The sequence below is a fragment of the Pituophis catenifer genome, unplaced genomic scaffold (assembly GCF_029215685.1).
Source record: "Pituophis catenifer annectens isolate HBS135680 unplaced genomic scaffold, rPitCat1.0.hap2 SCAF_2, whole genome shotgun sequence".
In the NCBI taxonomy this organism is placed as follows: Eukaryota; Metazoa; Chordata; class Lepidosauria; order Squamata; family Colubridae; genus Pituophis; species Pituophis catenifer.
Genome location: NW_027256882.1, coordinates 87966673 through 87983011, shown reverse-complemented (window position 1 = coordinate 87983011; position 16339 = coordinate 87966673). Strand labels below are relative to the sequence as shown.

The 16339-nt window shown below is 35.2% G+C and overlaps 1 protein-coding gene across 1 annotated transcript in view; it reads right to left on the bottom strand.

Annotated features, from left to right (window-relative positions):
• Positions 1-10460: 10460 nt before the first annotated feature.
• The window catches only part of TRAIP (TRAF interacting protein), a 37539-nt gene continuing 31660 nt past the window's right edge, over positions 10461-16339 (bottom strand). Inside the window, exons 13-16 of the mRNA XM_070933750.1 lie at positions 14217-14262; positions 13632-13751; positions 12824-12874; positions 10461-10586 (exon numbers count right to left, since the gene is read on the bottom strand). Of these exons, the coding sequence (XP_070789851.1) occupies positions 10461-10586; positions 12824-12874; positions 13632-13751; positions 14217-14262 (343 nt within the window). The remainder of the gene's footprint in view (positions 10587-12823; positions 12875-13631; positions 13752-14216; positions 14263-16339) is intronic.

Below are 16339 nucleotides of genomic sequence, written 5' to 3'. Positions count from 1 at the left end.
TTAATATTTAATGATAATATTTATAGTGCTATAAATTAAAGTATTTTAAAAATTATATTTTCATATAATAAATGTTCAGGGGTTAATGAGCAATCTGACACTTCATGAGGGGAGTTGATGAGTTGAAGAATCTGGGGATCTCCATTGTAACTGATTAACACAATGTGTACTGTTTTGGGTCTCATAAGAACCGGTTTGCAGTGTACATTGTAAGACATTTTCCTCTATGGCACATTGGTCTGTTTTAATATTGGCTTAAATATTCAAATAACCAGTTATGCAAACAGAGGACAAGATTATATAGTATGTATGCAAAACCTGATGGAAACATTACAATGATAAGAGGACTCCTGCAGTCATAGAGAGATCCCTGTTCTTTTTACACAGCCACTCTGATGTAGTAGTGAAGGTATTGGATTAGAGCTGGTCAGATCCAGATCCAGATCCAGATCCAGCCATGAAAACTCCTTGGAAGTATTTATCATGTTTAGGAACCGTCCATTTCCCTCATAGAATAACTATGCTTTGAGCCAGTAGATTTCAGTGTGATCTATCTCACATGGCTTAGGAAAAATTGGAGACCTATGTATATTGCCTTATGCTTCTGGAGGAAAGAAGGGATGCAAATCTAAGTACAAGAAATTTTCTACAATTTCAATTGCTTTCTTTTATAAATTATTTCATGAGAATATTAATAGCATGGATGAGTATATAACTTATATATGCACGTTGTAATTCTACTGCAATCAGATTTTTGTATGGCAATAATAGATGAAGCATGGCAATGAGGATGTCCATAGAGAACTAATAGATTAGGTATTTTACTCAGATGCTTCTTAGTTTTGTGGTATGAACATGACTGAAATATCAAAACAGAAGAGATTGTATGGAACTAACTTTATAGCCAGAGGAATTTGATTTCTACCAAATGAATTAGTGAAATAATATAAGTACTAAATTATTAATTTATATTCTTTCATGACAATGTTCAGATGGCTTACAACAATTTTTAAAAGCTCAGAACTAGCAGATATTAAAAGAATAATAATAGAAAATTAAGCACATCAGATTATTAAAGACATTTAACCCAACTAGAATACAAACGTGAAGAGTGAAAGATGGACTTTCTATGGAATCACAAAGATCTATCTCAACTATATGCAGAGAACAGTTTTCACTGAAGATTTTATCTAAAGTTTTAAAAAACTTTAGATAAAAGCTCTTATCAAGGATTTTTCGGCTATTTTTTAAAACAAGCTCAAGGGAATAACATTGGCATTTAACATGTTCAAGATTTTAGAAGACAGCAGCACCTAGAAGGGTGTGTTAAATAGGTTCATGACAAAAGTTGTGATAGCCTGGTTGCAGTTCTGTTCCTATGTAAATCATATTGCTGCAACACACTTGACTTTCGGCTTTTGCCAGCGGATGCTATTGTTACAGGGCAAATTTCCCCCCCACGGGTATAGGGTTTATCTACTGGCTGTTAATGCTAATGTTCTTAGTATGTCTTTTAAAAACTCTTAATTTGCTTCTAACATAAGCTCTATCTGTTACCTATATTGTAAGTTTTCTCTTTTGCCAGGTTGGATCATACAGTTTTTCAGTATAGTACACAGGAATTACATAGCTGAGGATGATTGTTTTAGGGCATATAAGCTTCACAAATCACTAAGTTGGAAAGGAACATTTATTTTATTAAATTTTATCATTGTTTACTGCAAGAAACGCAGTATACATTAGAAAACTATTCTGCCTCTGTTTACTACATTCAGCTATGTGGGAACCTACCATTTTCTTAAGTAATTGATTTACCTATTTAAGATGTTTTCTAGTACATTTTACTTTCATATTAGGATCTATTAATGTAAAATGAACAATATTAGAGCAACTCTCTTTTGGTCTTGCAGTTGTCTTTTCAACCTTGCTGTTGTTGTTTGATGTAGGTGTATAGATATCCTTAACTAAAATTCAGTGTCGTATCAAAATTTGTAGCATAAAAAAGTCTATAAAGGGCCTATGCAGATTATTATTATTTATTATTATTTATTGAATTTGTATACCGCCCTACTCCCAAAGGACTTAAAGAGATTTTAAATCTCTTGAATTTATTACAGTAGGAAGGCTATGTTCAGCTTCATTTGAAATTCTTCCATAATACAGAGCCACCAGAGAGAAAGAACTAGAAATTACTATTAAACATATCCATGGTAGGATCAACTGGAGGTCCTAATAATTGGTAAATCCTGGAAACAACTTGGGCCTAAAATATATGAAGTTTTATACTCCATAGTAAGTATTTTGAATTGAGTCCCAGAGAAACTTACTAATAGGTATAGGTTTTCCAGTACAGGATGATATATATATATCTATTAAAAACCTACTTGCTCTCTCAGATCTGCAATTCCTGAATCATCTTCACAGGCTATCCCAGTCTTCGAGTTAAAACATAATAAGCATTTTTTATTCCTTAACAGTAGTTAAGAGCTTTTTGGGGTTTTAATTTTTCCTTCTACTGAAGAATGAAAAGGGTATTGATGAATAATGTCAATGGGCAAGATGCAAGGAGGAACTAAAAAGTTGAATGACCTCATTTGTGTTTGAACATTAACAGGACTGGGCCTGATTAGAGAGGAAATTTCAGAGAACTGCCAGGGCTGTGGGTTGGACCAGAAAGATTTTTTAAAAGAAATAAATCCTAACCTATTAGAATCCAAGGAAAATGACATGGATGTGTCATGAAGCTTCCAAGAACTGAGATCAAAAAACACTTTGAAGTAATAAAAAATTAACTATTTACGTTCCTATATTATTTCTTTCCTCAGCACTTCCTACTTCTTATGTGATACTGTTTTGGCAAGAACTTGCCACATCAAAACATTTGTTACAATATGATGTAATTAATGTTTCTAAGATAGGCCACTGGAGGGCACTAACACTTCATTTAAAAGGCCATATTTTATGTGCCAGATCTTTCTTTTCTAGGCCGTGTATTCCTTTGAGAATGCCAGTTCCTGAAACAGATGAGATAAAAGATGCTCACTACTTGATAGTTACACTTTGATTAAGGTTCTTCGCTGGAGCCATTGAGAGGAGCTCACTCCATGGGGTTGATTAGCCACAAACTAAGGACACTGGATAATCTAAAATAAAGAATAAAAACATTGACTTTGATGACTTTTTGAATATGTCCATAGTTTCTTGGCACAAATAGGGAAGAGATTTCCTTTGGGGATGTTTGTCCATTTTCCAGTATTGGTTAAGGCTAATTAGTGAACACTATGCTAGATTTATACTTGAGACTCAATCCTGTTACAATTGTATAAAAATGTTAGCTCATTTTATGGATGCCTAAAAGGATGATTATATAGTATTAGGAAACAATTCCAAAATGAGGATGGTAAACACATTCTCACATTGGTTTTACTGTGTATATAAAACAAGTGAAAGAGATGAAATCTAAACAAATAAACATAAAAAAAGGAAAATGAAAAGCACCGATGTTTTATGTACAAATGAGAGAAGAAATACTGCTATAAAGTTAATAAAAATGCATGGTATAATTATTATGTATGGCTATGTTTGTATCATTAAAGAATGTGAAATGAAGGAGAGTCATGATTGGAAACACAAAACACTTTCCTATAAGGAAAGTTTAAGGGATTTTGGGCTTAACTAAAGAAAAAAATGACAAGCAGCAATATGTTTACGGTAAAATGATGGAGAATGGGATTTTTCAATCATTTAAGGAGTCAGCAGACATGAGATCATGAGAAAATGCAATGCTATTAAAAACTTTTCCCCTGCTGGGTGTACTAAGTTTAAAACACACATATACAGAAACTATTTTAACGGAAGGGCAAACCAAAATATAAGTGTAAGCAAGAAAAGGCTTTTTAAATTCCTTTTTCTGCTCTGTACACACATCTTTTAGCATAGAAGATCCCCATAGAAGTGCTGAATGAATTAGCTACTGCTTTTCAGCTTTTTCCACTAATCAAGTCATCCCACTTTTCTACTAATTTCCAGACTGCTTTTCCCTGACCCATCATTTAATAGGCACGGTTATAGAATCTGCCTCCCCCCATGCAAGTTGGGAACATTTCAAAATGAACTAAAATTACAAGCTACCATCAAATTGTCCTTTTTTCTTTCTCAAAACATTATGATCACTCTTGCCTTAAAGTATGGGTATATTATTTCTTAGAGCAAAGTTCTGCTAATTTACATTTTGTAGGTTACTTGATATTAGCTTCAGGTAAAAATTCAGCATATCTATGGTCTAGCATTTGAATCTGAAGTTGGCAACTGATGAAAATCTTTCAGATGGCAAATAGCATGAACATAATGGAAATTAGTTGCATGAGCTCAAAATAATTATTTTGTCAGGGAGCATAAGTACAATATACCTACCACATGTAGTTAACAAAATAAAGGAACATTTCCTTTAATGTTTCCACTGTTATAGACCTTGACTTACAACCACAACGGAATCTGCAAATTATGGTTGTAAAGCAGGTCATCGTGACCAACCCAATTTTACAACTTTTGCAGTGTTAAACCCATTGTGGGGTGTTTTTGCTAAAAGCCAGAAATGCCTATTTTTGGCAAACATCATAAATCATGGCCACATGACTGGAGAACCGCAAATGGCCATCAGTGTAGTCTAGTTGTTGAGTGCCCAAAATGTAGTCATGTGACCAGAGGCACAGCAGCCATTGGAATTTTGGAATCAGATCATAAGTACCTTTTGAGAATCTGTCAAAACTGAATGGGCACTAAGCAACCAGTCTTAAGTCAAGGGCTAATGCTATACTTAGCATATGGTAGGGAAAGGATGCGGTGTGGTTTCTGGAATCACATGACCAGGAAAAAAGGAGAGGAGGCTAAGAATGGGAGAGTTGGCAACATCGAACCCAGCTATGTCTTCAGGAAGTTTCTTCTAAACTTGATCCTTCTTTTACTAGCATCTTCCACTTCCTGCTGGCAAAGTTGGTTCTGTTCTCATCAGTTTTTGAAAAGTAGGCAGGATTACTTGCGAATATACAGAACAATCACATTCAGGAGATACAAGTTGAATAATAGCTGGCTGTGAGTCAGTTACTAACTTTAAAGAAGCTGATGAGGTGGAATAGAGTTATGATACAATTTCTATCACTGGAGATATATTTTACTTTAAAAGTATCTAAATTTCTTTTGATCAAAACAGAATCAATATCGTCATGGACATAAGTTACATTTTAGCCAATTCAATTTCAGGCAAGTATTAACTACCTTCGCATAAATAATAGAACTGAGAGATGAAAACTAAAATATAAAACTTTTTAATATGCATGAGTGGAAAAAAGCCTTCTGTAGTTCTAGAAATTCTCAACAGGGTATCCATACAGAAACTGTCCTTTGATAGCAGAAGTGGAAAAATTCTCAGATCTCATTTGAAGATCATAATGCATGGGTAGCTAGGTGGGGGTGGCAACTTTAGTTATTTAAATTTTTAGATTTTTACTTGGATTCAGTTCTGCAGACTGGAAAGTTGCCTCATTCATTGCTGGACATAATAGGACCCAGAATTTAAACAGGGTATTAGCACAACTATATATATATATATTTTAAAGGAAATATGATAACAAGATTCAGAATTTATTCAGAGAATTGGGTTTGAAAAGCCATAAAAAGCTACTTCGTACAGTCTGTTAGTGAAACACAAAAGCAGGATGTTCTATTTCACAGAAATAGGATGTTTTGCCTAAATCGACAATCTGAACTACGGATATTCTCTACAATTTCTAGAATGTTCTTTACATACTATTTTATACTGTTTTTTTTTTTGTATTTTTCAATATATAAAGATCACAGGACAGAAATAATTTTTTTCACCAGTTTCCCCTTTGTTAGATCTTCCATTTCCTCCTCATTGCTATTAAACATAGCATAGCATATTAAACATGCTATTAAACATTGCTTCATACAGCCTCCCTCTATTTGTACTATTACTAATTCTGTTTCCCTCCCTAGACCTTTAATGAGCATTATGGTCATTTCCTGGATGTAAGATTTTCCTTCCTTCTAAAAATAAAATACAGAACTGACATTGGAGCCTAGAAGATGGAAAACACTAAGCCAGTGAATCTTCCAGTTGAGCTGAAGCCTGTTCTTCTCTATCCAGTCTCCCTCCAGCCTCTGGACATTGAAAAATCACCTCAGACATATTACTTGTTTAGCTTGGGCTGGATAACAATATCATCAGAATATTGAAAATACTTTACTCTGGGCTAGTAAATGATCTTATCCAGCAGCTTCATGTGCTCATTACTCCTATCATCCTGAGCTGGTCCAAAAGGATACTGCTATTGAAAGCTGCTGAGATATTAAGGAGTACTACGGAGGCCACAGCACTTCCTTTTCTAGAAGTCATCCACAAGCATGAGCAATGCTGTTTTCGTCCCATATCTAGATCTGAAACCTGACTGAAAGGGTCCAGATAATCCACTTCTTCAAGATTTTCTCTTCAGCGCAACTATCTTGTCAACAATCCTCCTTGGAAAGGGAAAGTTGGAGACAGAAAGAAAATGGTCCAATATGGCTGAGTCCAACAATGGTATTTTAATATTTCCTGAAGATGGATGATATTGAAAATAAAACTAGGCCTGTTCTTGTGTCAATAATAGTGTCACAATAAAAATATCTCTGGTTATTTACCTATGAATCTATATCCTGATTATTTTATTGTACTCATGACTCATTTATTGTAATCACCTTTAGATTACAATTTACCTTCTGTTCTGTGCAATAACTGAAGGAAAAGGGACTATATGGTGAACAGAGTATATATCTAAAGCTTATCCAACAAAATTATAGTTGATGTGGATGAACAAAAATCTCCTCCCTAAACTGGTTATTCAGTCACACATATAGACCATAAGGAGCACAACTTCTTTTCAACTAACTGCTCTGAAACATTAAGTATTATTAGTAGCAAAACAAAGAAAACCAGAACACAGAAAGCTTAAGAAAAAGTATCAGAAATGACAATTCCCGATATTTAAATTGTATCATTTATATAATTGGATTACTCTTAGAATGTTTGGGAGATTTAAAATATTAAAGCAAGTTATTTAATAATAACATGGTCAGTGTAGAAGGGTCTCTCTTCAACCAATTGGGGAAAGAGAGTTTAGGACATTCCTCAAAATAGTCACAATGATTGTGGGCATACTTTATGCTGACTTACAACAGTTTGCTCTGGCTTGGCTTATCTCATTTCAGCCAAATATAATTTGTTCAGAAAGTCATGAATACAATTAAATGACTCATTCATTAACTCAGTAGGTTTCTTATAATGATCAGGCTGGTATAGTTAAGAATTTAACCCCAGTTCTAAATAGGGAAAAGAGTTTTGTTCTAGGTGTAATACTTATCTATAGGAATATCTATGGAAATTCTTAGTCATGGTTTTCCCAAAGGTGCTTTTTCAAAAGGCAACTGGACTTTGTTTTTTCCTTGAAGATGTTCTGCTTCTCATCCAAGAAGGTTCTTCAGTTCTGACTGGTGGAGGATGGAAGGATTTATATTCCTCGCAGTTCACATTCTGGACAGAGAGGATCGCTGGTTTGAAAGAGGGGTCAAAGAGGCCATCAACATTAAGACTGAACAGCCCTCTCTCAACAGAGGGGGAGGGATATGATATCACCTATCTCCTGTTTACAACACAGTCCTTCCAACACTTCTAAGAAGGTTCAACATCAATTTGCACTATTCCGGTGATCCAGAGGGCACAGATAAACTTCCAAGTAACCTCAAGGACGCTCAGGGTGCTAATGACCAGTTGACTGCAAAGAACATAAATCCTTCCATCCTCAACCATTTAGCCAGAATTGAAGAAGCTTCTTGGATAAGAAGTGAAACTTCTTCAAGGAAAAAACAAAGTCCAGTTGCCTTTTGAAAAAGCATCTTTGGGATTACCTACTGGTAGAAAGTATACATGTACAGGGAAAATGTCAACTGAAAAGAAACTCAACTTACTAATTGGAGGAAACAAGTAAGTTACCAAGATTCAACTACAGGTAGTCCTCGACTTACAACAGTTCATTTAGTGACTGTTGAAAATTACAGCATCACTGAAAAAAGTGACTCATGACCAATTTTCATACTTATAGCCATTGCAGTATCCTCATGGTCACGTGATCAAAATTCAGACACTTGGCAACTGACTCATATTTATGACGGTTGCAATGTCCTAGGATCATGTGATCCCTTTTTGTGACCTTCTGACAAGCAAATTCAATGGGGAAGCCAGATTTAACAACCGCGTTACTAACTTAACAACTCCAGCAATTCACTTAACAACTGTAGCAAGAAAGGTTGTAAAATGGGGCTAAATTCACTTAACAAATGTATCACTTAGCAACATAAATTTTGGACTCAATTGTGGTTGTAAGTCGACAGCTAGCTATACCACATTTTCAACTGAAGTGCCAGTGAAGATGAAAGGGACCTTATTTTGGGAAAAAGTTGATGAGAATTTGTCTCTGTCTCTATCGTTTTCCTGGAACATGTTTGCATTTAGTGTACAAAATTTAATAAATTAATAGAACTCTCATTAAAGTTTCTCAGAGTTAAACAATCTTAGCTAGAATTATGAATGGAGCTCTGAGGGGATTCTTGGATTCAAATGGTTTTGCTTTGTGGGATAAAATATTTACCATGTTTCCCTGAAAATAAGAGCCTGTCTTATATTTTTCTGAACCCTGAAATAAGCGCTTGGCCTTATTGCCATGCGCTCAAAAGCCCGATTGGGCTTATTATCAGGATATCTTATTTTGGGGGAAACTGGGCAGTAGTAGCTAGTTCTGATGTTTCTCCTTTTGGGTTTCCTAGTAGAATAGCTGGAGAACTGATGATATGTTGTATAACAAAAACAGATCTTTACTTGGAACAGGAAGAGCTAGGTCAAAAATTCATTTAAATAGACCTTTGGTCTATTAACTGTCTGTCACACACAGTAAGCTAAACCACACATTAACCAACCCCAATTTAGCCCAGAACACATCCAACATTTATTCAATATGGTCATATGCTTAGTTAGAAGTTTCAAACAAAAGTACTCTTCATTAATTTATTGAAGGGTCAGGTACATCAGTGCCATGTGGAATGTGATTTAATTTTGGGCTAATGTAGACATTTTTTTCCTCCTAGAATCAAGTTTGAATTCACTCTTGGTTAAAAGACGCCAGTATCAAAGAAAACCGAACATTTGCCTCAGACTAGCAATATCTCTTTATCTGGAAAAAAAGTTTGTAGATTCCAAGGGATTTGCTCCAAATGTTAAAGCATTAAGCAACATTAATTACAAAGAATCTAGTCCTTTCTTATACTGAGCAAAATACATCTGAATGTTCTTGTTCAAATTTACCCTGGAATTATTCTGTTCATTAGACTGAATGAAGGCAAAAGAAAACATTGTGGTAAAAGTAACACCATCTTTTACAGTCAGTTTCATAAGAAAACAAAAAACAAAAGGCCCAAATAGTGAAAACAAATATCTCCAAACACATCCCTGTATATTTTGTATAGTTCCTAATAAGAGAGTGAAGCACTTTGAATTTGATCTCCAAATGTGCTTCGGAGAGCCCTGGAGTACAAAATGTAGCTTCATTTGCAACACCTTAAAGCAGTTCCATCTTTTCTTTGGATTGTGCAACTGAACAGGCCCAGGAAATAGTCACAGCTGCTGTAAATTAGTTAAACAGATGCTACATTCATGCTCCAAAGCCCTTTCGAAAATAGGAATTAAGACTATGAACCACATTGGATTGTGTGTTGGAGTATAGGCAGTGAAACAGAAATATGGATCAGGGAAAAAAACCCTCTAAGCCCATTGCTCTTTCCCCCAATCCTTCATATCTGTAAGCAAAAGATATAAATGAAGTTCTTTTCTTGAATACTTATTTCATCATTCAAGACACTAACACAGCTTGACAGCTGCAGAGAGAACTCTCTTCTAATATGAAGTATGAAGATGTGGATAATTCATTTGCAAGCAGAGCTATTGGTGTCTTTAGTATAAATTAATACTCCCAAATCATAATTTATGAGGATTAGAGCAGTAACCTAGAAAAACTGGCTAAAGCATTTTAGAACTGAAACTTCAATTCCGTCCTGTCCCAAGGATTGGCAACATAATAAATAATATATCAGCATAATAAATCATCTGATGACCAAAGAACAATAGGGAGACCAGCAGTCTTCACTGTGCACTTGTACTGACAACATCTACCTAATGAAGATGGTTATCATCAACATCATCTACCTAATGTAGAAGATGATCCAGTTCTGTGCTTAATCTGAGGAGATCCATAATGTGCTTAATCTGAGGAGATTCACTGTGCACATGTGCTGACAACATCCACCTAATGTAGAAGATGATCCAGGTTCTGTGCTTAATCTGAGGAGATCCATATTTACTTAAGGAAGTTGTCTAGTTTAGTCTGATTGATGCCAGAAGCAGAAGGCATTATTCCGGTTTGCTTTGAAAGAGTTCTTTTCTTGCTCTTCATAGTCAGGGGTCGAATCTCTGTTGGAAAAGTCTAAAACAAGTCAAGGAAAAGAGCCAAATATCTCTCTCTCTCTCTCTCTCTCTCTCTCTGTGTGTGTGTGTGTGTGTGTATCTATTTCTTTATCTATGTGTGTGTGTATGTATGTGTACATACACATGTACATACATGTGTATGTATGTGTACATACCATACCAAACCTGGCTAGAAGAAAAACACACATAAACCCTACGAAGAAGTAAGAAAATTGATACTGTGCCTTTACAGGGAGGAGATGGGTGTGGCCTACTGATGACAGCTAACGAGCTAGAAATGGATCTATTTAGGTCTCCCACCTAGCAGTGAGAGCTTGCTAGGTGTTAGAAAAGAAAAAAGCCCAGAACCGAGTAGATGAGATTCTACTGAGCTGGAGCTACAAAAAAAAAAACCTTGGCTACGTAGGGAAAACCTGGCTAGAAGAAAAACACACATAAACCCTACGAAGAAGTAAGAAAATTGATACTGTGCCTTTACAGGGAGGAGATGGGTGTGGCCTACTGATGACAGCTAACGAGCTAGAAATGGATCTATTTAGGTCTCCCACCTAGCAGTGAGAGCTTGCTAGGTGTTAGAAAAGAAAAAAGCCCAGAACCGAGTAGATGAGATTCTACTGAGCTGGAGCTACAAAAAAAAAAAAACCTTGGCTACGTAGGGAAAACCTGGCTAGAAGAAAAACAAACATAAACCCTACGAAGAAGTAAGAAAATTGATACTGTGCCTTTACAGGGAGGAGATGGGTGTGGCCTACTGATGACAGCTAACGAGCTAGAAATGGATCTATTTAGGTCTCCCACCTAGCAGTGAGAGCTTGCTAGGTGTTAGAAAAGAAAAAAGCCCAGAACCGAGTAGATGAGATTCTACTGAGCTGGAGCTACCAAAAAAAAAAAAAAAAAAAAAAACTTGGCTACGTAGGGAAAACCTGGCTAGAAGAAAAACATATATATAAAAAACATCTATCTATCTAATAGAAAACATCACAAATTAGTGTTTTTCAGATGTTTAAAATATCTATGATATTTAGGATATCTAGGAAAGCACCAAGTTATGTAAAGCTGATCTAGAATATTTCAAATGGGAACTAATTAGATTGTTTTAATTCTAGGTAACAATAGTAAGATCAAATGTTTTAACCTTCCAGTCTAGAATGCCCAACACATTTACATAGGTCACATACTCCACTCAAACAGAGAACACATTGTTTATGTAAATAAAGCAATGTTTTCTTATGATCTCTAGAGTTCTCAGATTCTTGGAGCTTAATAAATTCAAAGAAAGAACTGCAGTAAATTTTCTCTAGATTTATCTTCTCCTACTAACTATAGATATTTATAGCAAGACCATTTGAATGAATTCAAAGTAATTATTACATAGAGATAATTTTCTCCTCAGTAAATTCCATTTTCCCAGCTGTTCCTGATGCTGAATAAACTGCAGGACAAAACTATTTTGAATAAAATGTGTTCTCTAAATTTCTGTGGAGATTCTCAGTCACCCAGGTCATGATTGTCCCAAGGGTGCTTTTTTTCCCCCCAAGAGGCAAGTGGACTTTATGTTTTTTCTTTGAAAATCTTTCAAAGAGGGGTTAAAGAAGCCATCTATATTATTATTATTTTTTATTATTCATATTTCTATGCTGCCCACTCTCCAAGGACTCTGGGCGGCTTACACCAAAGAACAATATACTAAATAGCATATTGCCCCCAACAATCTGGATCCTCATTTTACCCACCTCAGAAGGATGGAAGGCTGAGTCAACCTTGAGCCGGTGAGATTTGATCCGATGATCTGCTGAACTAGCAGTCAGCTGAAGTAGCTGCAGTACTGCACTCTAACCACTGCGCTACCTCAGCTCCCTATGTCTATGTCAACATTGAACAGCCCTCTCTCAACAGAGGGGGAAGGATACAACATAATCTATCTCCAATCTGCAACACAGTCGTTTCAATAGTTCCAAAAGGGCTCCCCATCAATTTGCACCACTCAGGTGATCCTGATGCACAGATAAACTGCCAGGTGACCTTAATGACCTGCTAAAAGAATGCAAATGAATAGCTGTCTGCAAGGAGTATAAATCCTTCCATTCCCCACCATCCAGTCAGAGCTAAAGAAGTTTCTTGGATGAGAAGTAAACTGTCTTCAAAGAAAAACCAGAAAGTCCAGTTGTCTCTTGAAAAAAAAAAAAAAAGCAAAATTGAAAATCAGACTTAACTTCTAATTAGCATAAAGGATACAGGCTGAATGAACTTGGTTCTGCCTCCTAAGCCATCATACCCAATTCTTACCTAGAAAAGAGAGAATTTAGTAATTATTTTGAGGAAGATGTTAAAAAAGAGTCAAATACTATTTTGAACAGATGATTCTATAATGTGGAAAACAACACTAAAAATTTCTCTCCAGAACATCTGAACTTGGGTGGGACTGTGAAAAGACTCTAAACTCATAAACTGAATAAAAATGTATGGATGAAGACATCATTTATGGGCACAGCATCACTTGTAAGGGTTTCAAAGTCCAACATCAGACAGGCTGCTCACAGTCACCTTGAACATCTAGATAGGTGGCAAATAAATTTAATAAATAAATAAAAATAAAATAATTGTGTTCCAGAGGAAATTAATAGTCAGTAAAAATGGCATTAGGATGATATGGTCTACTCTAAATGCAAAATGGCGATATTTTCAAACCTCATAAAGATGTATCAAGCAGAATCAATCATATTAAAATGACAAATGTTGATATACAGATAGCACTGGAAGAAAGAAAGATACTTTCTTTTCAAATAATGAAAGAAGCACCAGGAATGACAGCTACAATTAGATTCTTTTGTTGTACACTCTAATAGGAAACTGAGCATTGACAAGATTATTACTAAATCAACATGGTGATACCAGTAAGGTTAACAGAATTTCAAGATTTGTAGGTATTAAAATATTAAGAGAAAAATTAAAATTCTAAGACCCAAGATCCTCATAATTTAACCATAGTATTGATCAAAAAAACTGTGCTCTTTTTTGTTAATCACATTTGAATGATACTTACAATTCCTGTATTTTTCTGGGGTATGCTGTTTAGAACAGTTTTCTTAGTCAGGACTGACTTCCTTATAAAAGAAGGTAAAAGATCTTCTAGATGCTCATCATCTGTGTCAGTAGAACAGTTCTGATTTTTAAGAAGTTAAAGTTAATGTATTAATACTTAAAACTAAAATTAATGTAAAATTAAAATTAATCTATTTCCAAGTACAATATTTAATAGGCAATGAGTCTGCGGCAAGTCCAGTGTTGTGGCAAAGAAACCAGCTTCTTCTAATATTCTTTGAGAACACCATTTTTCTTTAAATAACAGTTTTAAAGTTTTCAAAGTCAGCAGTTCTGGTCCCAGCAAATAGATCACAGAACACAGAAATGAATGAATGAATGAATAAATAAATAAGTAAATTCAAAGCTGGCTCACAGCACAGGCCTCAGCCTCAATCATAGCATTAATAGATATACCACCTAAAACATGTGTTACAGTGAGGTCAATAATTGTTTGCATGAAAGTATATTTCAATACAGTCTTGAAGGAGAATAGATTGAAGCAATTATAAACAAGCTGAATGAATAAATGTATTAATTACAGTACCTCCATTGTTCCTTTCAGAACTCTTGATAAATTTGTCACAGATGCCCTAAAACAAACATATACAAAGAGCACAATGTTAATAGTTGATACTTAGATGTCCTAAATGAGTTTTATTCTAAGTCCGGAAAGTCCAATTGCCTCTTGAAAAAGCACCTTTGGGACAACCATGACCGGGATGACTGAGAATCTCCATAGACATCTCATTCTAAGCTTTCACCTAAAAATAAGCCAGCTGAAGACTTCCAAGGAATGCCCTGGTGAACTGATCTCCCTAGAACAGAGGGATAACATAGCAGTTGAAAACAACATCTGAATGCTGGATTCAGACTGTTGAAATTATTCTGGAGAAAGAAGAGATCTCTAGATTACCCACATCTACTCCAAACAGCTTATTTTATTTATTTATTTTTGCTCAGCAGATGGCAGAACTGTTTTTGTGGTCAGCTTGCAATTGGCTGAAAGCTGCAGGATTTCACCTAGCTTAAAGTTGCTAATGCAGCCTATATGCACACTAGGTTTGGTCAAAGCTCACCTCTTAATAATTTGGATTTTTTTTTTTTTGCTCCTCCTTAAAAGATTGAGAAACTTTAGGGTGGCAAGCCTTATTGAAAACACAGGGTGAATTTTCTTCAATCATTTAAAAAATAAGTTTTAACTACAAGTTTAAAGATTTGTAAAAAATAATTGTGAGAGCACATGCAGCAAAAGGATAATTGGCTTTAGAACGATTTAAATGGATTAAGAATGGACTTGATTTAAGATTTTTGAAGTTAACTGAAAGAATCCTTCCCTTGGGGAAATATGTTTGTATTTAAAAACAATTGATAAGATAACCTTGAACGTTGAACACTAGAAGGCACAAAAAAATGGATCAATGGCTACCTTAAGAGAGATCTACGATGAATGGACTCAGAAAATTATAAAGTTACTAGCTGAATACCCATGCTCCTCTATGAAACTGTGTGATCGGGCTTGATAAATTGACACTTACAGCTTGAAAATTAATGAGTAGTTACGATCGGCCTCTCCTCTCCCCTTCTCTCCCTCAGCCTTGTCCCACAGAAGCCTCCCCTATCCTATCCCTATCCTATCTTTCTCTCAGCCTTGCCCCACAGAAGCCTCCCCTATCCTATCCCCTGCTTGCTGCTGTGAAAGTAAAACTGAAACTGAAACTCCTCTCCTCCGCTTGTGTTTTGCATTTGGAACAGATTTCTTTTCAGATGAGGAGAGGGAGTAGAACCTCTTAGCATCAGAGCGTGTTAATCATAATGTAGGAAATGCTAATGCTCTAATGGTCATTTCAAAAAATCCTTTCTTAGTGAGCACCTAGAAGCCAAGAGGAACATATGTGGCAAATTTCAATTGTAGGCTTTACAGTTCTGGAGATTTCATGATTACGGCGTGAGTGGTTTTCACTTTTATATATATAGATTTACAATGACAAAAAAATTAGAAGACATAGAAGATGAATAAGCCCCATTGAATAAAAATGAAATTAAATAGAATGCGGACTCAAAAATGATAAGCCTATAAGAAAGAGATGGAAATAATGGACTTACAAATGAAACTAAATGATTATTTAATAATTAAAAAAGACATACAGATATTAAGCCAGAAGAGTGATATGGATAATTTCTCTGCATTGGAATTTACAAGTAAGTTTACAAAGCTATCAAAGATTTTCTGAGAAGTGACAGTGAGAATATGAAGTGACATGGATGATTTTTTTTCTATTACAGTTACAAAGGGGGTTTTGATAAAAATGCCAAGGATTCTGAGAGAAGAGTCAAGGAGAATACGAAAAAGCAGATGTCAGAACTTTGTCTGAGGAAGCTAAAGATTGTTGGAAGAAAGATGAAAAAATATACAATTGATTTATTTGATCAAAGTTAAAACACATGAGTTGCTCTTTCTGGGAATGTTTAATAGCTTATTGTTTGGGACTGGATGATGATGCTTTAAAGATTTTGTTTATATGAAGAGAAGAATCAGGGAGATTTGTTTAAATAGAAAAGGAGATATAAATAGAAAAGGAAGAATTCAAATTGAGTTTAGCATATTGTTATTTGTGAAAACCCTTAACAAACTTTCTGATTAATATGGAGAGATGAAGATTTAGATAT